Here is a 24,816-nt window from a genome sequence, read left to right on the forward strand (position 1 = left end):
ACCACTCTCCACTACATCTCTCTTACTCTCTGACCCAGCCTTGCAGATGAGATGGTAGGTCGGGGATACAGACTAGCAAGAAAACAAATCTAAACTGGTTCTTGTTCCATTCTGCAGATTTTGTATGGAATTCGGACAACTTTTCTGGCATGAGTTATGTACCACTTGCTTGTACCATTTCATCACATGGTGGTACCTGTGTTTTTTATGTCAGACAGAGGTAAATATATATATATATATATATATATATAATAATAATAATAATGATAATAATAATAATATGAGGGAATATTATTCCAAACTTACAGGGAAAAATTCAATTTAGAAATACTAAATCAAATTTCACAAAATATAATATATGAATATAAATTAGAAGAGAACCCACCTTTCAACAATGAAAAATTAAATTATACCATCTAGAAAATTACATATTATAGAAAGATTATACGATAAAACATATAACAATGATTAAGTAATGTGCAAAATAATAAATAAAACATATATATATATATATATATATATATATATGTATGTATTATTCACAAAGCTACTATTGTTTCATGCTGAGAATTCTCAGTAATTGTCAAGTCTGCCACATGGATATTGCTACTCGGTTCTAAGATGGAAACAAGTACCAATATCCCATGTGGCAAGCTTGACAATTGTTGAGAATTATCTCTGCATGAAACCAATGGTAGCCTTGTTAATTAGCAAATAAAGAATATTTATTAACCAATGCAATGTTGAGCACTCATTCTCACTGCTTGATATAAGCATGTGTGTGTGTGTATATAACATAAAGGGTTAGGGATTTGGAATATGGGCAGGTATGTTATTACCATTCTAATATAATCTGGATCTGGCCAACCAAGTTGAATGAAAATGGACATGCAGAATTGTTTAAGATAAACAATTACACAGTACATCACTCAATTGATAAATCCCGAGTGAGGTCGTTGCCAGAACCGCCTGACTGGCCCTTGTGCTGGTGGCACGTAAGAAGCACCCACTACACTCTAGGAGTGGTTGGCGTTAGAAAGGGCATCCAGCTGTAGAAGCTCTGCCAGATAAAGATTGGAGCCTGGTGCAGCCATCTGGCTCGCCAGCCCTCAGTCAAAATCGTCCAACCCATGCTAGCATGGAAAGCGGACGTTAAACGATGATGATGATGATGATGATGATGATGATGATGATGATGATGATACAGAGGATATAATGAGGACATCATAATGAAGAACACACGTGGACATGCCTACCAAGTCAGAAAACAGCACAGCTCCCATGACTTTCGGAAACATTTTTTCATGCTCAGAGTTGCTGAAGCATGGAACAAACTGCCTGCGTCAGTTGTTGACTGCCATGACACTGCATCCTTTAAGGCCCTCATGCTCTCCGAAATCTGCCGAAACTACACCTGATTGTCCCCCTTCCATACTCATACACATATGTGTATGTCATGACTCATGCACTGTTCTTTTCCTGACGCTTGTACATTACCCTATGTACTATACATACACATTAGATGAGTTGTAGTGCACCTGAGCATTGTACACATCATCATCATTTATTATTATTATTTTAACAGAAAATTGTACGTCTTCAAAATTTATTTATTACAAAATAAATCTGATGAGAATAATACTGTAATAAATGAAATTTGAAGATGTATAGTTCTCCGTTCTTTTTTATGATGTCTGTATATTCTCTTATTCATTTGATTGCGGCCATGCTTGAGCACTGCCTTTAGTCGAACAAATCGAACCCAGGACTTACACTTTGTAAGCCTAGTATTTATTCTATCTGATCCCTTTTGCTGAACCACTAAGTTACGGGGACATAAACACACCAGCATTGGTTGTCAATTGATGTTGGGGGGGCAAACACAAGTGCACACACACACACTCACACACGCACACATACACACACACACACACACACATATATCTCATCATCATGATCATCATCATTTAACGTCCGTTTTCCATGCTATCATGGGTTGGATGGTTCGACCGGGGTCTGGGAAGCCAGGAGGCTGCACCAGGCTCCAGTCTGATCTGGCAGTGTTTCTACAGTTGGATGCTTTTCCTAACGCCAACCACAGTGCTCCAGCATGGCCGCAGTCAAATGATTGAAACAAGTACAAGAGTAAAAGAAAAAAGTATTCTCTGAAATGTATTTTATTAATTGCTTTCAAATGCCACATAGTAGGACTGAACCTGGGACCACATGGCTGGGAAGTAAGCTTGTCAACCACACAGCCATGTCTACTTCTTTATACATGCTTTGTGCACCAGCCACAGAACAGACTTTATCACTTCTCTTTCTATGTCTTTGATAGTCTTCTTGTTTTTCTTCTTCTTCTTCTCCTGTGAATACCTTCCATATACAGCATATGACACTCGTCCATACCAAAGTAGCTGAAATCTCCTACAGATATCAACTAATATCTTTGATAGTCGATATCTCTCTCTTTCTGCCTCAGTTCTATTCTGTCTTGAAGGCAAACTAAAATTGAACATTCTCTGAAATGTACTTTATTAATTGCTCTCAAGTCGACACACATTCAATACACATGTCTTGTTAGCATATAGCATCACACGCCATACTTCCACATGCTTCATGCAGTTCCAACTTTACTAAAGACAGAGAAATTCTTTGTTGTGAAAAGGAGTAACATTTCTTTCAGTTCCATCAACTCTTGTATCCATACTTTCACTTCTATAGCCTCTAGTATCAACTGTTGTTTTTGTTGTTTGTTTTTCTCCAAGTTGGCTCTAATTAAAGAATCTCTAATTAAAGAGATTCCGTTTTTTTTTTTTTGTTGTTGTTTTTTTTCTTTTCCTGGGCATGATATAAACTAGATTACAATATCTAATGTTTTTTTTCTTTTTTTTCTTTAGTAAGATGTTAGGATAGGGCGGTGAGCTGGCAGACATGTTAGCACGCCGGGCGAAATGCTTAGCGGTATTTCGTCTGTCGCTACGTTCTGAGTTCAAATTCCGCCAAGGTCGACTTTGCCTTGATGAAAGGCAAAGTTGACCATGGCAGAATTTGAACTCAGAACATAAAGACAGATGAAATACCGCTAAGCATTTCGCCAGCCATGCTAGCGTTTCTGCCAGCTTTCTGCCTTTGTATGTACATATATATATGTATATATTATAAGCATGTCCAGGCTATTTGTTATTTGTTAAACCGAGAGATTCTTACTTCACTTGGAAACTAGTAGGAGGTGGTGACAGTAGAAACCTCTGACCCATGCAAGCATCAAAAAGTGGATGTTAAAAACAGGATGGTCGCAGTTGGAACACCACTGATCATAAGTTTGCATGATTAGGTCTGACACTGACTAAATAGCAAAACAACTCAAACATGCTTAGGAACACACACATATATATGTATATATATATATGGAAAGCGGATGTTAAACGATGATGACAATATATATATATATACACACACACATATATATTTATATATACACACATATATATATATATATTTATATATACACACATATATATATGTATGTACACACACACATATATGTATGTACACACACACACATACATATATATATAATATATAGAGAGAGAGAGAGACACACACACATATATGTATGTATGTATGTACACACACACAAACACACACAATCACACACGTTCTATATAGTTTTTAAATTATACTGTGAAAGATCACAGGATACACACATACACACATACTTCCATAGTACACATACATACATAGTTTCTTATTGAAACTATGTTGTAAGAAACACACACACACACACACCACACACACACACAGTATATGTTTTTAAAGCTGTACTTTAAAACACAGGACAAATAGACGTATGCATACATATGCACAAGCTCTCTCTATCTCACAACACATACATGCATGTACACACTACCACTCAAACACACGCATACACATTATATATTTTTCTCAAACTATCTTGTAAAAAGCACTGGACAGACAGACACACACTCACACTCTCATACATGCACAGACACATGTACACACACACAGACTGACAGACACATACACACATACACACTCTCTCTCTCTCACAGACACACACTCACACAAACATACACACTCTCACTACTCTCACAAACATACACACTCTCACTACTCTCTCTCACACACACACACACACACTCTCTCTCTCTCTCTCTTTCTCTCTCACACACTCTTACACAGATGCATACACAGACACGCACACACACACACTCTCTCTCTTTCTCTCTCACACAGATGCATACACAGACACGCACACACACTCTCTCTCTCTCTCTCTCTCTCTCTCACACACACACTCTCTCTCTCTTTCTCTCTCACACACTCTCACACAGATGCATACACAGACACGCACACACACTCTCTCTCTCTCTCTCACACACACACACACACACACACACTCTCTCTTTCTCTCTCACACACTCTCACAGATGCATACACAGACATGCACACACACACACACACACTCACACACACTCTCTCTCTCTCTCTCTCTCTCACACACACACACACATACTCTCTGTCACACAGACATGCATACACAGACTGACATACAGATGCATGCACACTCACAACCACACACTGAGACAGACAGACACTCTCAGCCAGACAGACACTCTCAGCCAGACAGACACACTCAGCCAGACAGGCACACACACACACACACACACACACACTCTCCCACTATATCTACATACATAATTTCCTCCTGTTGTTCTCTATCTTTATTTTTCTTCACAAGACTTTTATCATTGTTTTATTCTTATTTTTCTTCATTTGTCACGTTCCTCTCTCATTTTCTATTTTTTTCCTTTCTTTTATTAATATTTTTCTTTCTTTTTATTCATATTTTTCCATCCTTCTTTATTAACTCTTCAGCTTCTCATTTTTTCTCTTCATTTTTCTATTTCGTTGTCCTTTTTTTCTCTTTCTTTTTTTTCTCACTTTTTGCTTATCTTTTGGACTTTTTTTTATCTCTGAATCCCCACCTCCTCCAGTGCCAACTCTCCTGATGTCTTCCTCCATCCACTAACCTTACCTGCCCCTTATTTTTTCATATCTTTCTTCCTCTCCAGTTTGTTGTTGTTGTTGTTGTTCTTCTTCTTCTTCACTCTCTCTCTCCCTCTCTCTAGGTTTATGCATTTTTGTCTGTCTGAGCCCCCTCTCTCCTCTTTCTATCTCTCTATTTTTCTCACCGCACACACACTCCCTATTGTGCATTCCCTCTCTCTCTCCCCTCAGTCCCCTCCCTCCCTCTCTCCCTGTCTTTTCTGTATTTCTGTCCCTCTCTAACTCTTTCTCAACTTCTCTCTTTCTCTCTCACTCTCTCTTTCTATATTTCTGTCTCTCTCTCTTCTCTCTTTGTCTTACTGTTTTTCTACCCTACCCCTCTCTCTTTCTCACTTCTATACCCCCTTACCCCCTCTCTTCCTCCTCACTCTCCTCTTCTACTTTATTATTCTTATTCTTCCTACATTTTTATCTCTGCCTTTTCTCTCTTTCTCTCTCCCTTTTCTTTCTTTCTCCCTCTCTCCCTATCTATATTTTTCCTTATCCCCATACGCCTTACTCTCCCTCTCCACCCCAGCTTTTTTCTGATCTTAGGGAGTTTGGCAAGGTCACCAACGAACAGCATTTTATTCACCTCCATCACCATCCCTATCTCTGCCATCATCCTCACCTCCACCTCACCTCCACCACTACCCTCATGACCCTCACCATCGCCATTGCCACCATGACCACTTTCGCCATCATTGCCATTGCCACCACCACCATCACCATCATCCTCTCCATCATCGCCGTCATCCCCATAGATTCTATTGCTGACATTGCTTCAGATTAAACCTGCCATTCTTCACTAATGCAACAAATGTATTTTGCTGATCTGCTAATCCAGACTGCCATTTGCCTCCTCTCACATCTTGTCAAGAACTTCATCAATATCTTGCAAAAACCTAAAGTATTTCACAAATCTCTTCTTATAATCACTTACTCGTATGTAGACATGGCTCTTGTTGTTGGGGAACGAAACCAACCTTGTCCTTTCTGCCTTTGGCTCTCTCTAGTTTTTTGGTCTTTGTCTGTCTGTCTCTGTATCCAGCTACCTATCTTTCTATCCGTCTGTCTGTCTATCTACCGTTCTATCTGTCTGTCTCTGTTTGTCTATCTATCTACCTACCTATCTATCTATCTATCTATCTATCTATCTATCTATCTATCTATCTATCTATCTATCTATCTATCTATCTATCTGTCTGTCTGTCAGTTTATCTAGCATTCTATCTATCTATCTTTCTGTCTGTCTGTCGGTTTATCTAGCATTCTATCTATCTATCTATCTATCTATGTCTCTCTGTCGGTCTAGCTATCTATCTATCTATCCTTTTATTCTTTTACTTGTTTCAGTCATTTGCCTGTGGCCATGCTAGAGCACTGCCTTGAATACACACACACACACACACATATAATTAAAATTATAATTTAGGGTATCTAAGAGAAACAACCACGCTGGAAATAGCAGCCAAACCTTGACTCTAAAACCACATTAAATGTTCATACAGCACCAGGGGAGAAGACAAAAGGACAAAATAAACTCCTGGTGCTGTATGAACATTTAATGTGGTATTAGAGTCAATATTTGGCTGCTATTTCCAGCATAGTGGTATCTCTTAGATACCCTAAATTACAATTTTAATAATAATTATTACCTTTGAAGGTTTTTATTCCATGCTGGCCATCTGATAAGATCGATATTTAAATAATGACCTTATCCTTATTTATATAAATTTATATATATATATATATAAGCTGGAATGAAATTCTTCTCTGCTGGAATGGATCAATGCAAAAATAGACCATTCTGATAGATGTATACATATAAGAGCCATTTTGTCTCTTGGAGCTGGCTTTATTTTATGGATTTTCACTTGTGTACAGACTGGCCTGCAGACAGTCACATGCCTATTGAGGTGAGTGACTTTATCAGCAACTCACTGCAGCCACTGTGGAATGGCTATGGAGCAAATTAACATTACAGCAATCGTTATATCTTTGCGACTTTGTTATCGACATCGACACAATGCCACAGCGTAACAAACTCATTTACACTTGGAATTAATAACCGCGAGACATGTAGCTGTCAAAAACTGTTTCAGTTTTACAACGCCCTGCAGTTTATATCAGTTATATATCATCATCATCGTTGTCACCATCATCAACATCATCATTAGCAAAAAGTTAATTAGGTTATGATTTATTTGTGAAAGTGGAGGCACGTGGGTTAGTGGTTAGGGTGTCAGCATCATAATCGTAAGATTGTGGTTTCGATTCCTGGACCGGGCGACGCGTTGTGTTCTTGAGTAAAACACTTCATTTCATGTTGCTCCAGTCAGTCCACTCAGCTGGCAAAAATGAGTAACGCTGCAATGGACTGGCATCCCATCCAGCTGGGGAACACATATGCCATGGAAACCAGGCCCATGAGCCTGACTAGGCTTTAAAAGGGTGCATTTGTGGAGGCACATGGCTTAGTGGTTAGGGTGTCAGCATCATGATCGTAAGATTGTGGTTTCGATTCCTGGACCGGGCGATGCGTTGTGTTCTTGAGCAAAACACTTCATTTCACGTTGCTGCAGTTCACTCAGCTGGCAAAAATGAATAACGCTGCAATGGACTGGCGTCCCATCCAGCTGGGGAACACATACGCCATAGAAACCGGGAAACTGGGCCTATGAGCCTGGCTAGGCTTTAAAAGGGTGCATTTATTTATTTTTTTATTTGTGAAATACTGTTTTGAACTTGCTTCAGAAAATGGTCAATGTCTGTAATGGTGGTGGGGGTGGAGGAATGTGGCCTTAGAACCGAAGAGGTGGCAACTTGAAAAAGTTTGGAAACCACTGTGTTACAGGGATAAAAGAAGATGCCTTGTAGTATTTGTTCCAATTCTTTGGATTCTGACAGCAATGCTTGTAAGAACACTGATGCCAAACTGCATTATTTCAGTTTGTTGGCTTTCCCTTAGGTAAACACTGGTATCCATCAGATTGTGAATGGAATATGCTCTCTTGGTTGGTCAACATAGATCTTGTGTCAGCATGATAGGACAAGGGAGATCACTTCTATAGGAATTAAGAAAATTGAAAATCAAGGGAAGATAATTTGGTTCCCATATCTGTATATATAAAACTCAACTTGTGTGTCTGTGTGTGTATCTGTGTGTGTGTCTGTGTGTTTAACTTCTTGGCATACATCCTCCTAGCCAACAAATCGTAGAACCACCAAAAATGGGTCACTTAAAGTTTAGGCGAATGAAAATTGAACTGCGCTATTTCTGTTCCGAAATTCATCTCACAAGTGCAAAAATCGATAATGTGTTTGTTTAGGCCTTATCCCATGCATTGAATAGTGAACTTTTCTCAGTCAGCTGTTTGACGTGAACTGTGTTCACCACGCGTGCAAGCATGCGTAAATTGCATGAAAAATAAAAAGCAAGATATAAAAACGAATCGCTGTAAACATTGTAGAAATTCGGCCGGGATGTAGCCTGGACGGCTTTTTCATATTAATCGTTTGGACTTTGTGAACACATACCAATTGTTTTCATAACATTTTTAACGCTTTGAATTAAATGTGACCATTTTGCAAAGCTGAGCAATACTGCTAGTCTATTATATAAAATCCATTCTGTCTGTCTGTGTGTGTGTTTGCTAGGATCTCGGGCATCCTCCTTCTAATTGTGCTCAAATTTGATATGTAGATACCGACGGTATCAGGGCGTGTATAAGTCTTGAAAAAATTTTGCTCATCTATATATATAAAACTGTAGTTGTGTGAGTGTCTGTCCCCTTCGATTTAGATTCCTAACTACTCCCACATTTGCGGTGCAGTTTAACCAAATTCAGGTATCTTATAGTCGTGATTCATATCGAGCCCGTCTGAGTATTAGCGCGCGTCTACGATGAGTCTACGATTTAAAAAATAATTTAACATCATTTTTTATTCCATTTTAATGCATAATTTTTCGTGTGTCGATGGCAGCGGAGTTGGCGTCCATGGTCACACCTGCACCTGTTTGCTTCTCCCCCTTCTTCCCTAAAAAGTTAACAACTGAGTAGCAATTAATGACAGTTCAAAATAAATAGAACACCAATAAATTCACTACAAAAAATAATCACCACTGAAGGAAGAATTAAACCCCAAAAAGAAAAAAAAATCCATTTTGTTATTTGCTTTTTTAACTGAGTTGTGTCTTGATTACATTATTATTCACAGTTGCAGCCTGGAAGGTGTTTATAAGCCATTTAAAAACACGCAAAAATCATTAGATTCACTTTCACAGTTAAATTTAATTTGTCAAAATATTTTCGTCGCTTTGAGACCGCGACCTGTTCACTGACAAAATTCCATGCTGCACAGAGCTTTGTCAGTGAACAGGTCACGGTTTCAAAGCGACGAAAATATTTTGACAAATTAAATTTAAATGTCGAAGTGAATCTAACGGTTTCTTATATGGCTTATAAACACCTTCCATGCTGCAAGTGTTCATATATATATATATATATATATATATATATATATATATATATATAATTAAATTTAACCGTCAAAGTGAATCTAATAGTTTTTGTGTGTTTTTAAATGGCTTATTAACACCTTCCACGCTGTTTTTCTTTCAGCACACGATCTCTGATTAGGTCACTTGCTATGCAAGTACATCTCCATAATATTATTATTTCCCGTTGTTTAAAGGACTTAATAAAACTAAACCATAGATACCTTATCAACAAAAAATAACATACTCCCATACCCCTAATATCAACCTTTAACAATTTATTAAACTAAAAATTATTATAAACTGCTTTCACCTCCTATTAAAAGGAAACAATATGAAAACCTTATTAGCATGTTCACCTCTACATGTACCTCTGGTGGCTCATTGCAAACTTCACACCTGCTTATGCTCCACTGGTGGTACATTTTCATAACGTGATAAAATATTTTATTCTGTATCTTTGACACGGTTTCGAGAATATTTAAATAACACAAGTGCTAAATATTAAATTTTAATTATGAAATATTGTAAAAACTCAAAAAGGAAAAAAAAATATCACGTTTCCTTGTAATTAAACAGTATACAGTGTTATCAGAAATACAGGACATCACCAGTAAGTTCCAGCAACAGGTTGTGGCAGTTAACATGTTGATATCCCTGTAGTTTATAAGTAGAGTCAATAAGGAGAGTGAAAATCAGTGGAGAAAAGCTGCCAATGGCCTGGGTTCCCTCGGGAGTGGAGGGATTAATCCCTTAGCTTTCACATTCTTCTGTCAAAGATACTACTTATTTACTCTTTTACTCATTTCAGTCATTTGGCTGCGGCCATGCTGGAGCACTGCCTTTAGTTAAGCAAATCGACCCCACGACTTATTCTTTGTAAGCTTAATACTTATTCTATTTGTCTCTTTTGCCGAACCGCTTAGATACAGGGACGTAAACACACCAGCATCAGTTGTCAAGCGATGTTGGGGGACAAACACAGACATACACACACACACACACACACATATGTATATATATATATATATATATATATATATATATATATATACATACATATATATGACGGGCTTCTTTCAGTTTCCATCTTCCAAATCCACTCACAAGGCTTTGGTCGGCCCGAGGCTATAGTAGAAGACACTTGCTCAAGGTGCCACGCAGTGGGACTGAACCTGCAACCATGTGGTTGGTAAGCAAGCTACTTACCACACAGCCAGTCCTACACATTGTTTTTTGTTTTTTTCTTTAAAGCATTTGCTCATTACAAGGTCCTTAGACCACTGGAAATGTAGAAGCTACTAGTGTAAAATGGACGCTGGACAGAAGTCAATAGGTGACGATGGATGTTAGACTTAAAAGACTGGACAAGGTCATATTGAAGAGGAAAACAAGACTGTGGAAGGGAATTCCAGTATTCAGAGGTACGAGGGAAGAAACTGGTATTGTAAAGCACTTTACAACACTTAGGAGGTTACACAGTATACTGATGAGAACTGGATGCGAGTCTGGTTGATCACTAAAGGAAGAATCACAGAAATGAACAATGTCCATGAAAATATGTATAGAAAAGAGACAAGGAATACAGTTCTATATTTAAGAGATGAGGAATTATGTACATTATTTACATTGTTTATATTATTTACATTTGATGGATATTTGTCCTCATCTTGTTTGTTGTTAACATAACGTTTCGGCTGATATACCCTCCAGCCCTCATCAGGTGCCTTGGGGAAATTTCGAACCTGGGTTCTCATTCCTAAAGTATTTTTCGATGTTCGAGCTGGCAGAAACATTAGCATGCTGGGCAAAATGCGTAGCTGTATTTCGTCTGCCGTTATGTTCTGAGTTCAAATTCTGCCATGGTCGACTTTGCCTTTCATCCTTTCGGGATCAATAAATTAACTACCAGTTACACACTGGGTCGATATAATTGACTTAATCTGTTTGTCTGTCCTTGTTTGTCCTCTCTGTGTTTAGCCTCTTGTGGGTAGTAAACAAATAGGTATTTCGTCTGCCACTACATTCTGAGTTCAAATTCCGCCGAGGTCAACTTTGCCTTTCCTCCTTTTGGGGTTGATAAATTAAGTACTGGTGAAATACTGGGGTCGAAGTAATTGACTATATTCTTCCCCCAAATTTCAGGCCTTGTGCCTATAGTAGAAAGGATTATTATTATTATTATCATCATTATTCAGCTCACTGCTTGGAATCAAACTCAGAATCTTGGGGTTAGTAACCCATGCTCTTAACCCCTACGCCATATGGCATAGGGGTTAAGGGCCAGTTTGAACATAAAACAGGTGGAATATTTTTGCTGGATTTGGCCAGTTTAAATGTTAAGGGGTTAAGTAAGAAAAGTAAATTAGGGTATTCTTTTCTGAATGTGATCCAGAGTATCTCTGTGTAGAAGCAGCGACAGAGACATCCTGAATTTTCAGATGTGAGAGCAGGACTATATTGTGGGCCCTACCTGAAATTTATAGTGTATCAGCAATTGTTGGGAGCTATATAATTCTTGGGGACCGTATAATTGTTGCGGGGTGGTCCATTTCCATTGATTATTGATTGATCAATCACCATTACCGTTTCAGTCTTAGTCCATCATCACTCATTGCTCATTAGTCAGCATATTCACTACTTTGTCATTTATCTAGTTTCGTTCAATGCTGATTGGTCAGTTACCCTCAAAACTTCATTCTTTCTTCATCCTCACTCATTTTTTATTGGTCAATATCTTTACTGTAACAATATTTTTTTTATTTGTTCTGCTTTCTATCTTTTGATTGGTCATTTCATACCACCGCCACCACCACCACCATCCTCTTCACTATTCATCAAACACCTGAATATATTGTCTTACACATAATGTAAGTTTCATTTTTTGCCTTTTGTTGTTGCCACCAGCAACACCTATTCTGTGGGTGTCTATCATCTACATTCTGATTGAGACTTCTGGTTATCATCATCATCTTCTCTTCCTCCCCCCTCCCCTTCTCCTTCTCCTCCGCCCTCGCTGCTGTTATAGCTTCTCTTTTTCCTTTTCCTCCTTTTCTTCCTCATGCATCTCCTCTTTCCATCTACTTCTTTCTCCTCCTGCACCTGCCCTCCTCATGCACTTGCCCACCTCCTCCTCTTCCTCCTTGTGATTGTTTCCCTCCTCCTCCTCCCCCTCCTCATCATCCACCTTTCACCCCGTCCTCTTCTTTCTCCTCTTGCACCTGCTCTCCTCTTCCTCCTTGTCATTGCCACTGTCCACCTCTTCTGCCTCCTCCTCCTCCCCTTCCTCATCATCATCCTGTTCCTGTTCCTCCTCCTCGTCCTCATATTCTTCTTCCTCCTCATCATCATCATCATTGTCTTGTTCCTCCTCCTCGTCTCTCTGCACCTGCTTCTCCTCTTCCTGTTCCTCCTCATCTTGTCCCTCTTCCAGTTCAACCTTCCCTTCTCCCCCTCTCCCCTTCACCCCCACTCGCCATCATTGCAGCCTCCCCACATTCCACTCTTTCTCTGGTTTCCTTTATCCTCCTCTTTGCCATTGCCTCACTCAGAGCTGTCAGTGTTATTGTTGTTCCCCTCCACCACCATCTCTCCCCCATATCCCCCTCCAAATTACACACCTTCCCTTCATTCTCTGTTGATTGCAATTTTCTGACACCTGTACAGTGATATCTAACATTTGCTCTAACAGCAACAATAATAGTAGCAGCAGCAGTAGTAGATGTAGTGGTAATAGTGGTGGTGAGGGTAGTGGTAGTAGTAGCAGCAGCAGTAGTAGTCTGTAGGTTTTAAAAACTGGACAATAAACTAGCTCAACAGATGGCGCTGGTAGGTAGGCACAAATTGACTGAATTCTTTCATCTCTTTCCTTCTCCCACCCTCTCACTACTTTCTCTCCCTTGTCCTTTCTCTCCCTTGTCCTTTCTCTCCCTCTCCCACTTGTCCTTCCTCTCCCTCTGACCCCTGTCCTTCCTCTCCCTCTCTCTCCTATCCTTCCTCTCCTTCTCACTCTTGTCCTTCCTCTCCCTCTCGTCCTTCCTCTCCCTCTCACTCTCGTCCTCCCTCTCCCTTGTACTTCCTTTCCCTCTTTCCCCTGTCCTTCTCCCTCTCACACTTGTCCTTCCTCTCCCTCACACTTGTCTTTTTTCTCCCTCTCACACTTGTCTTTTCTGTCCCTCTTCCTCTCGTCCTCCCTCTCCCTCTCACTCTTGTCCTTTCTCTCCCTCTATCCTCTCACCCTTTCACTCCTATCTCCTTCCCTGTACTCTCTCTCTCCCTCTCTCAGGATTTCCTATATGTAACACACACACACACTGTGTGTGTAAATTAAATAATATCACAGACAAAAGATATCCCAATCAGGTTTCACACCAGAATAAAGCATGGACCATGATAGCCCTCTGCTATCCCTTGGGACAGCTGTGCGTGTATGTGTACATGTATATGTGTGTGCATTTGCATGTATGTGGTTGTACGCTTGCAAGTGAGTGTGTGTGTGTGTGTGTGTGTGTGCATGTCTGTATCACCTTTTGTCCATATACGTTTGTATAATTGTAAGCACATGAGTGTATGTATATCTGTTTTGCGTGTTTATATAACAAGATTTGCACAAAGTTGCGTGTGTGTGTGTGGTGTCTGTGTGCATTTATATAACTATGTTAGTGTATCTGTCTGTGTATGTGTGTCTGGGTTTGTATGCTTGCGTGCTGTTGTATTTATTTCAATGTGTACACAACCAAATGTGTGTGTGTGTGTGCATCATTTCTGTGTGTAATTACAATGATACACACGCATAATGATTGCTTCATCTTGTCAGCTTCCAAATGAATAATGAGACATCTGTATGTTGTCAGATTGAAGCGACAAATGCTTGGACAACACTTTTGCCGCTGTTCCAGTGGCAAGCATTGCAAGAAGAGTGACTCCATTTTGACTTTGGCTGCAAGTTTTATGCCAGAGAATTTTTCTGCCTTTCCCATGGCGTAGTAGAGAAAGATAGGACCTCCTTAGTCACTGGGGAATCTATTTAACACATAGATGGGACCCTGATAGGTACTACTGTTCTGGGTCAGAACGGTCCTAGAAATAACGATAGTTAAGGGGTGTCTCTTGGCTCCCTACAACTCCAGATATTCCCAGCTGTAGCCCCACCACCGTCCATCCATCCATACATACATATCTGTAATTGTTGGGGCACTTGGATATGTAACACACTGCCTAAATACCAATCTTGAGAAATTAGGCTTCTCAAAACCAGAGAAGAAAAAGCTAATTTGAAGACTACAGATCTAAACTATAGATATCTGTGAAACTTTCCATAAGTTTATCATTTAAATATATATGAGCTTGTCTAGATACATAACTACGTGCATGGGAATACATACATACATACATACATACCCTGTTGTTGATGTTGAAATTCCAATGGAGGAGTCTTGGATCTCGGTTAGAAACTGGCTCTTTCTCTATTGGCAAGAAATCTTGAAATAAAACTGAACAATGTCATACATGAATGCATGTGTACCAGTGGTGTATGGTAGTTGTTTTGTTGGGTGTGCTGTCACATCCAGTGCCGCCAAATTTCAAGCAGGCATGTGACAAAAGTTTTCCGTTAAGATTTGTGATTAAATTGAGTAAGGCTCATATTTATAATGAATTTGCCATTTTCAGTGGGTATGCAGCACACACCTAGCACACCCAGAATATACACCCCTGATACATACATACATAAATGCATGCATGTGTGCATGCATTCATACATACATGCATGCATACATACATGCATGCATGCATGCATACATACATACATACATGCATGCATACATAGATATATACATAGATGCACACATACATACCTGCATACATACATGCATGCATACATACCTGCACACATAATACATATCTGCATACATACATACCTGCATACATACATGCATACATACATTCATGCATACATACAAATATGCATACATGCATATGTACATGCATGCACACAAACTCACACTAGCAAGCATGTAACTGCTATCACTGTCTCTCTTCCATTACCGCCTGACATTGCTGCCCCCATTTTTTTACTTCCTCCTTTATCACCCTCTCCAATAACTCTGCCCACCTTCATTATACTTTCGCTCCTTCACCACTCACAACGGGCTGTCTGGAATTGCTCTGCCTTCTTGAATGATTCTGTTGGTGAAGCTGCTTCGAATAAACATGGATACTGTAGAGTAGTGAACATTCATTGGCCTTGCAGGGCATAAGGCAACAACTCTAGTGCTGGTGCCAAGAGAAAATGCACATAGTGATCTGTGCAGTGTGGCTGGTTTTAGTAAGGCCGTTCAGCCTTTAGAAATCTATACGTAGAATGTAATGTACAAACGTGAAGTGATCCTCCAATCCATCTAGCAAAGCAGTAACTACAAATAAGAGCAGACAGGAGCTGTGAATACCCTTCTGACACATACCATCATCGAAAGCAGTTATAAGATTATGATGGTGATGATGATAATTGTGTGTATGTATGGCACACACTTGACTTCTCTCTCTCTGCTCAGACATACATATTCTTACATATTCAGACTGCTCCAGCATGGCTGCAGTCAAAATGACTGAAACAAGTAAAAGAGTAAAATATATATATATTTATATATCACATGATCATATGACCAACCAGTCTATCAGATGTTACACATTGCTTGTCACAATGCAATTTGCATTGTTTTAGCCTTGAAATGATGCCACCCCACTGGCTAGGCAAGCAGGCCAACAATCCCCCTTCACTAAAGGGGAACTGGAGCAATGTGAAATGAAGTGTTTTGCTCAAGAACACAGCACACTGCCCAGTCTAGTAATTGAACCCATGATCTAGTGATTGCGTGTGCAACAACCTAACCACTAGGCCACACACCTACACACACACACAGATATATATATATATATATATATTCTTTTATTCTTTTACTTGTTTCAGTCATTTGACTGTGGCCATGCTGGAGCACCACCTTTAGTCGAATCAAATCAACCCCATGTCTTATTCTTTGTAAGCCTAGTACTTATTCTATCGGTTTCTTTTGCCGAACCGCTAAGTTACAGGGAAGTAAACACACCAGCATCGGTTGTCAAGCGATGTTGGGTGGGGGGACAAACACATACACACACAAATATATATACTCATATATACAACAGGCTTCTTTCAGTTTCCGTCTACCAAATCCACTCACAAGGCTTTGGTCAGCCCGAGGCTATAGTAGAAGACACTTGCCCAAGGTGCCACGCAGTGGGACTGAACCCGGAACCAGGTGGTTGGTAAGCAAGTTACATACCACACAACCACTCCTGCGCCTATATATATATATATATATATATATATATATATATATATATATATATATATATATATATATATAAATGTGTGTGTGTAAATCAATCATAATGGATATTTCAGTGCCTGCTGTTATCCATCCCACATCCTCTCCACCACCACACACTAATACACACAACACACACACACACACACACACACAGTTGGCTTTATGACAATATTTGTTCAGGGAATAGCTGTTCTTGTGCATGTTTGTATAATCAATTGGTTGAAGGTTTTGTAGCACTTTGCTAATAGACACTCTGTCAATACAAAGTACAGGAACCAACTACTGTTATTCCACCCCCACCCCTAGCCCAGCACCTTACTACCCCCTGCCACTCCTTGGAAACCACCAACAGGCTCTTGTGTGTTTTCAGAACTGTATTCACTTGTTGTTGTTTTATTCAACCCCAGGTCAGTCCTGATTGAGCAGATCTGTGATCAACAGGACTGCAACCATGAGAATTTAGTGGCTGGCTTCTTCTTTTCCTCCTCCTCCTCCTCCTCCTCCTCATCATCATCATCATCTCCATCCTCCTCATCTCCTCATTCTCCCCCTCCTCCTCTTCTTCGTCTTCTTCTTCTTCTTATTATTATTATTATATCTAATACTAAGGCAGTGAGCTGACAGAATCATTAACACATCAGATAAAATGCTTAGTGGTATTTTTTCTGGCTCTCTATGTTCTGAGTTCAAATCCAACAAAGTCTTTCATTTTTTTTTTTCTTTGTATGTCTAATACTAAAGGTAATGAGCTGGCAGTATTGTTTGCAATTTGGACAAAATGCTTAGCAGCATTTCTTCCAGTTCTCTGCATTCTGAGTTCAAATCCAGCTGTGGTCAGCTTCGCCTGCCATTCCATTGGCAGTGGGTGGGAGCAATAAAATAAAGTACTGGTTGACTATTTCATCATGTTGAACTTCTTATTCCTACGCAAGCATACAAAGCTGCAGCAGAGGAAGGTCTATGCAGTGAGGTGAGGGATTAAAGTTAGGGGTTGGGATCGAAAAGAGGGTGACAATTACCAGCTGGTAATAACTTGGTGGAGATTTCACTGCTATGTCTAACATGTCTTTGGTTGTTTGATTTGCAACTCTCACTCAAAATTCACATATTAAAAATGAAGACCAAAAAAAAAAAAAACAGGCAAGAAATAAATGATGTACATAATAACCTGTGTTTTGTATTTTTATCAGACCTAACTGCAGTTAGAAAAGCTAACCCCTAAGGGGGACATTTAAAATATTAATTATAGCCAGGAACTAGCACTTATGAATTGAAAGACCCATTTTTTCTGTAACACTGCAATGCTAAGAATAATAAATTTATTTGGTGCTTTTTTTTCTTAATTAATAGTTATTTCTTTGTCATTTCTTTGGGATTGATATTTGTGTCATTTATCTTTTCTTGCCTTATTTAATGTTTCCCTTTGGTGGTGGTGGCCATCGTGGTGATAGGGCAATGAGCTGATGTAGTTGACACCACCAATTGCTATGTCTTAATATTTCACAAGAACAAGACTGTAAGCTGGCAGAATCATTGCCATGATGGACAAAATGCTTTGGGGCATTGCTTCCAACTTCATGTCCTGAGTTCAAATCCTGCTGGGGTTGCATTTGGTTGTGGCAGGGCAATGAGGTGATGTAGTTGACCTCACCAATTGACCACCCCAAGACCATTTCCACATGTTTTCCCCATTCATCTCAATATTCCATTATGGTCTTCAGCTCCTGTACCCCCTTCCATACCAGTATCCTCCAGCAATTTGTTGATATAGGTTGTCCTCCTCCTTCCTCTCATGGTTCTTCCTTCTGTTGGTTGCCAGAGCACTAACTTGTTCGCAGTTTCCTCAGTATGTCTGATGCAGTGTCCAGCTAGCCTCATCCTTCTATGCTGTATCTTAAATGTTACTTTTGGTAGTCCCTGGTGTAAGTCGGCGTTTCTTGTATGACTCTTCCAGAAAACATTGAGTGCCATTCTAAGCATCCTTGTGTAACAACCATCCATCTGCTTTTTCAATGCTTTAGTGAGCACCCATGTTTCAGCCCCAAAGAGAAGAACAGGCTCCACTGTTGCCAGGAACAACCTCACTTTCAATTTCCTTTAAACCTTATTATTTACAAGGAAGTATCCCTGGTAAATATTGGATGGCTCGGTTTGTGTCTGTATTAGTTCTACTGACAACATTATTGACCGAAATAGGACTGGAAATGTTGAGACTCCCTTCGGTCATGACTGACCATGGGATTGGACATAGAAAGTTACCCTCCCAGGCATAAGTGCGAGCAAGATTGTTTATGGAAGACCAACAGCCGCTCATGCATACTGACCTCCCCTCTCCACACCACCAGGGAAAGGCAAAGGGGACGATACAACTTGGCACCTATGACGTCGCAACTCATTTCTACAGCTGAGTGAACTGGAGCACTGTGAAATAAAGTGTCTTGCTCAAGAACACAACACGCAGCCTGCTCTGGGATTCGAACTCAAAACGTCACGATCGTAAGCTCAATGCTCTAACCACTGAGCCATGTACCTTCACAGGACTGGAAATATATCTGACAGAATGCGTAATGGCATTTTCTGCTGGCTCTTTATGTTCCGAGTTCAAATTCCACCAAGATCAACTCTGCTGTTCATCTTCGTAGGGGTCAATAAAATAAGTACCAGTTGAACAACAGCAAAAAGAATGTCAAAGCTGATGAAGTTGGTTATATTGGTCCCCTTACTTGAACAGTAGATATTTCATTGTCCCTTAAAAAGGATAAAAGACAAAATCACCCTACATAGGATTTGAACTCAAAACATAAATACTACAAAACATTTTGTCTTTTTTTTTTCATATATGTCTTTGTTTGTATAGTGATGAGGAACCCCCAAGAACCTCACAAGTTACACCTTAATTCGTCAAACTAAGGTATTTCCTGAAAAGAAAGCCACAACTAATTAAGAACTAGCAGTGAGCAATGTCTGCATGACTACAGGGAATAAATAAATGAAAAGAATGAATCTTTAATATTCCCCTACAAAGAAAATATGTATATTTTTCTTTCAATGACCTTCATAGACCACAATTACATACACACCCACCTATAGACACACATACCTATATACATACACACACACACATACATAATACATACTTAATACATACATACATGCATAGATGCATACATACGTACATATAATGTATATATACATATATATATATATATATATATATATATTCATATATACACAATACACATATCTATCTATCTGTATGTCTGTCTTATATATATATATATATATAATGTGTGTGTTTGTGTAAATATATAAAAATATATATTAGTCAAAATAAGCGACAAGGATATCCTCTGGTTATCCTTGTTGCGTATCTTGACTTAAACCAACTTTCTTTGAAATTGTATGGATAATACTGTACTAAATTCTGGTGCCTCAACTTAAGTACCATATTCATCTGAATCTATATACATACATATATAAATATACACACACACACACTCATGTATATTTGACATTCTATATTTTTCCCTTCAAATATTTTCCAGTTGCTAGGCAACATATTCTGAAAATAATGGACAGCACTCTTTCAAAACCAAGAGAAAATGGCAGAAATAACAGACCTGTGACTGGTGAGTATTATGAATTCCTTTCTAATATCAAACCATTTGTCTTCAGGTATTGCATGCCTGTGTGCGTATTTTTATTTTTCATTCTTTAGCATGAGAAGAAAAAAAAAGAAAGAGAGCTGGGCCCATGGTCTTTATATGATATTTACTGGTGATATAGCTTGTGTTCTTGCTTAGTTAAAGGTGGAAGGGTAGCATCTGTGATGTTTCTACTGGACTGGTGGCAATAAGGGTTTCTGTAGCAGATACGCACCGAATCAAGGTATTGAGAGACCCTCAAACCAACCACATCTGGCCTCTCACACCTACCCTACAATGTAATTCTAGCTGTGTGGTAAGAAGCTTGCTTCCCAGTCATGTAGTTCTGGGTTCTGTCCCATTGTATGGCACCTTGGCCTAGTGTCTTCTACTACAGCCTCAGGCTAACCAAAGCCTTGAGGGTGGGTTTGGTAGATGGAAGCTGAAAGAAGCTGGTTCTGTGTGTGTGTCTGTTTGTGTGTGTGTGTATGTGTGTGTGTATATATATCTCTTATATAAAATCCGTTCTGTCTGTCTGTCTGTGTGTGTGTCTTCTTGGATCTCGGGCATCTTCCATCCGATTGTGCTCAAATTTGATATGTAGATACCGACGGTATCAGGGCATGTATAAGTCTTGAAAAAATTACAAAAATCGATTCCAGGTGAAAATGTGATCAATAAAGCCGTTTTTGTCCTGCTTTTCTTCCGTCAACCTGTACATAACTGCACCTTCCATTTTTTGTTGTTTTTGTACTGCTTATAGGCACATTTCTTTCCTGCCAAGCTTACTGTTTAAACCATGTTTGTGTTCTCCCAGTCAACAGCCTTATCATTACTGGTACTTTAAACTCTTTGGTTGCATATTTGTGTGAATAAAATCGTTTTTTTTTTTGGAATTGAAAAAATCTATATTTCTTCTTTTGCTGGTGTCTCAAATTTAGGTTAAATCAGTGTTTCTCAAATGGGAGGCCTATGGGCCGGTTGGACAAGTTGTTTTGAGAAAATTTTGGTTTAAATGTTTGACAACTCACCACAGTCCATTGGAGGGGAGGGGCGGTTTGGTCTTATATATGTATATATATGAAGCAAATAATTCAGGAGAAAACATTTGCAAAGATATTATTGTCCTTTGATTAATTATATATATATATATATATGTGTGTTTGTGTGTGTTCTCTACCATCGCTTGACAACTAATGTGGGTATGTTTACATCCCCATAAGTAGGCAGTTCAGCCACATGTTTCCCATGCTGGCATGGGTTGGACAGTTTGGCAGGAGCTGGCAAGCCAGAGAGCTGCACCAGTCCAGTTGTCTATTTTGGCATGGTTTCTATGGCTGGATGCCCTTCCTAATGCCAACTATTTTACAGAGTGTACTGGGTGCTTTTTTAACATGCCACCAGCACTTGAAATAATGGAAGGGTAAGATAAGCATTAGCACTATGTGTCCCTACTTTGGTCTTTGAAAGAAAGTTTAAGTGTCTTGACCACAAACGCAGTGACATACAAGGGTGAGGTTCTGACCTCTCAACCTTTCATCCCATTTAGTACCTTGTGTTGGTTTTGTGTCTAGTCAAACATAGTGTTGTGTCCAGTGAGATATGATGTTGTGTCCAATCAAAAATAAATGCATGTTCAGTTAAACTTGGTTCTGTGTGTAGTCAAATGTAATCTTGTGTCTAACCAACCATGGAATGAGGTTTTTAGGTGCAGCTGTTTGTTCACTGATGATTTAGCACAGCTGACTGCATATCCAGCTTGTTTTGGCAACAGTACATTTCGACACTGGAGGCAAACACACATGCACACACACACACACACACCTAAACACATGCAGAAATAAGCACACACATATAGGTGTAGGCATGACTGTGTGGTAAGAAGTTTGCTTCTCATTCACATAGTTCTAGGTTTAGTCCCACTGTGTGGCACTTTGGGCAAGTGACTTCTATAACCTTGGCTAACCAAAGCCTTGTGAGTGTACTTGGTAGATGAAAACTGAAAGAAATGGGCATATGGCGTAATGGTTAAGAGCATGGGCTACTAACCCCAATATTCCGAGTTTGATTCCAGGGAGTAACCTGAATAATAATAATAAAAATAATAATAATAATAATATTAACATCAAAAAATATCTTAAGAATGAGAACCCAGGTTCAAAATTTCCCCAAGACACCTGATGAAAGCTAGAGGGTATATCATCCAAAACATTGTGTTAACAACAAACAAGATGAAGACAAAAATCAACAAAAATCCTTAAAAAAAAACAGGAGGTTTGCACTCATATATCTTATTTGAATGTTTTGTATTAGGAAGGATATTCTAGTATAAAAATATTCCATCAATCAAAGAAATTTTTTGACTCATATAAACATTGATAAATAGCCATAGGATGGTAAAAAAATAAAAATTTCAAAAAATAGACATTAAAAAAAAGATAACAAGTAGATAAATGGATTGGTGCAAGCATCACTGTCTTGTTAAGAAATTCACTTTGCAACCCTGTGGTTTTGAGTTCGGTGTCATTGAGCAGCTTTTTGGGCAAGTTTTTTTTTACTATAGCCCTGGGCCAATCAAAGACTTGTGAGTGAATTTGGAAGGTGGATACTGTGTGGAATCCTGCCATACATGTGTGTGTGTGTCTTTGTATTTGTATTTGTTCAAATCCCACTCCTTGTTGGTAACAAGTGTTGGTTTGTTTATGTCCCTGTAATCTAGTTGTTCAGTTAGAAAATAAAATACCTGACTTTTTGTTTTCTTTAATGAGAATGTCCTGGGTTTAATATCTCATCTGTCTTAATTAATGTCCCTGAATCCAAAACTAAAACAATTTGACGAACAATCATTGTTTGCTTCGTACATTTCTCATTATCATCCATATAAGGAAACATAGTCATGATGTCGGCTATTATGATCGTTATAATGATGGTCGTGTTGATGGTTTAGATGTCTAGTTCTTGCTGTAGAGGAGAGTTGATATGGTAAATCAGCCATATCACCACCACCTTGCTTACCAACCACATAGTTCTGGGTCTAGTCCCACTGTGTCTTCTACTATAGCCTTGGGCCGACCAAAGCCTTATCAGTGGATTTGCTAGACGAAGTTTGGTGCAGTCTTTCAGCAAACCAGTCAAACCATCCCACCTATGCCAGCACGGACAATGGATGTTAAATGATGATGTGGAGGATGATGATGCTGACAGTGATGATCTCTACCAGATATACCCACAAGGCTTTGGTTGGCCTAGGGCTATAATGGAAGTCACTTGTCCAAGGTTCCACACCTTGGGACTGAACCCAAAATCATGTGGGTAGGAAGCAAGCATCTTATCTACACAGCCATGCCTGCACTTATATATATATATATATATATATATATATATATATACTAAGCAATAAGGGTTTAGCAACGAGTTGCCTTACCACATACCGAATTTAGAAATAGCAGTCAAAGGGTTATAGCTATTTCTTCTACTAAAAAGGGAGATCTCAGTAAAAACAGCATATATATATATATATCTGTGTGTGTGTTTGTGTGTGTGTGTGTATGTGTGTGTGTGTATGGTCTGGGTGACATGAGTGGTAAATAAACACATTTATTTCTATTCATGACAAGTCTATTTCAGTGACTTAACTTTTTTATTATTATTTTTAAAAAAATTAATAAAATAAGCCATCACCATCATACATTATTATTCTTATCATTACCATCATCAACATCATCATCATCATCAGCCTCATGATCATGACCATGATCATCATCATTATTATTATTATTATTATTATATTATTATTATGAAAATAGTTGTGTATATAGATGTTGGCTATTTTCCATCACTAGTTATTATTGTTGCTGTTATTGTTGTTACATTATTACTGTCACCTCTGCCATTTTCTCCATTTTTTTTTTTTTTTGCAATTTTTCCTTCTTATCATTGAGATCTACCAGAATAATGATAATAATAATAATAATAATAATAATGATAATAAAGGAAATTTAGAACCATTGTTAGTTTTTCTCTGTTTTTCGGTATAAAACACAGAAATAAAAGCGGGGTCAAAAACAGTAGGGTTAAAAAGAGCCAATTTAAATGGAAAAAAAAAAATGTGGACAGTTTTAAATTTATGTATTTTTCCTCGATTTATTTTCTTTTCTCTATCTTTGGGCTTAACAAGTGAACCAACCAAAATGAAGATAATAACTACAATAATAATAATAATAATAATAAT

The 24,816-nt window shown here is 38.7% G+C and overlaps 1 protein-coding gene across 1 annotated transcript in view; it reads left to right on the plus strand.

Moving 5' to 3' along the window:
• Positions 1-24,816, plus strand: part of LOC115210623 (polyribonucleotide nucleotidyltransferase 1, mitochondrial-like) — a 578,459-nt gene that overhangs the window by 355,814 nt on the left and 197,829 nt on the right. The window contains exon 21 of the mRNA XM_029779226.2: positions 20,487-20,570. Within this exon, the coding sequence (XP_029635086.2) occupies positions 20,487-20,570 (84 nt within the window). The remainder of the gene's footprint in view (positions 1-20,486; positions 20,571-24,816) is intronic.

Source organism: Octopus sinensis, linkage group LG4, assembly GCF_006345805.1.
Source record: "Octopus sinensis linkage group LG4, ASM634580v1, whole genome shotgun sequence".
NCBI classification, from domain to species: domain Eukaryota; kingdom Metazoa; phylum Mollusca; class Cephalopoda; order Octopoda; family Octopodidae; genus Octopus; species Octopus sinensis.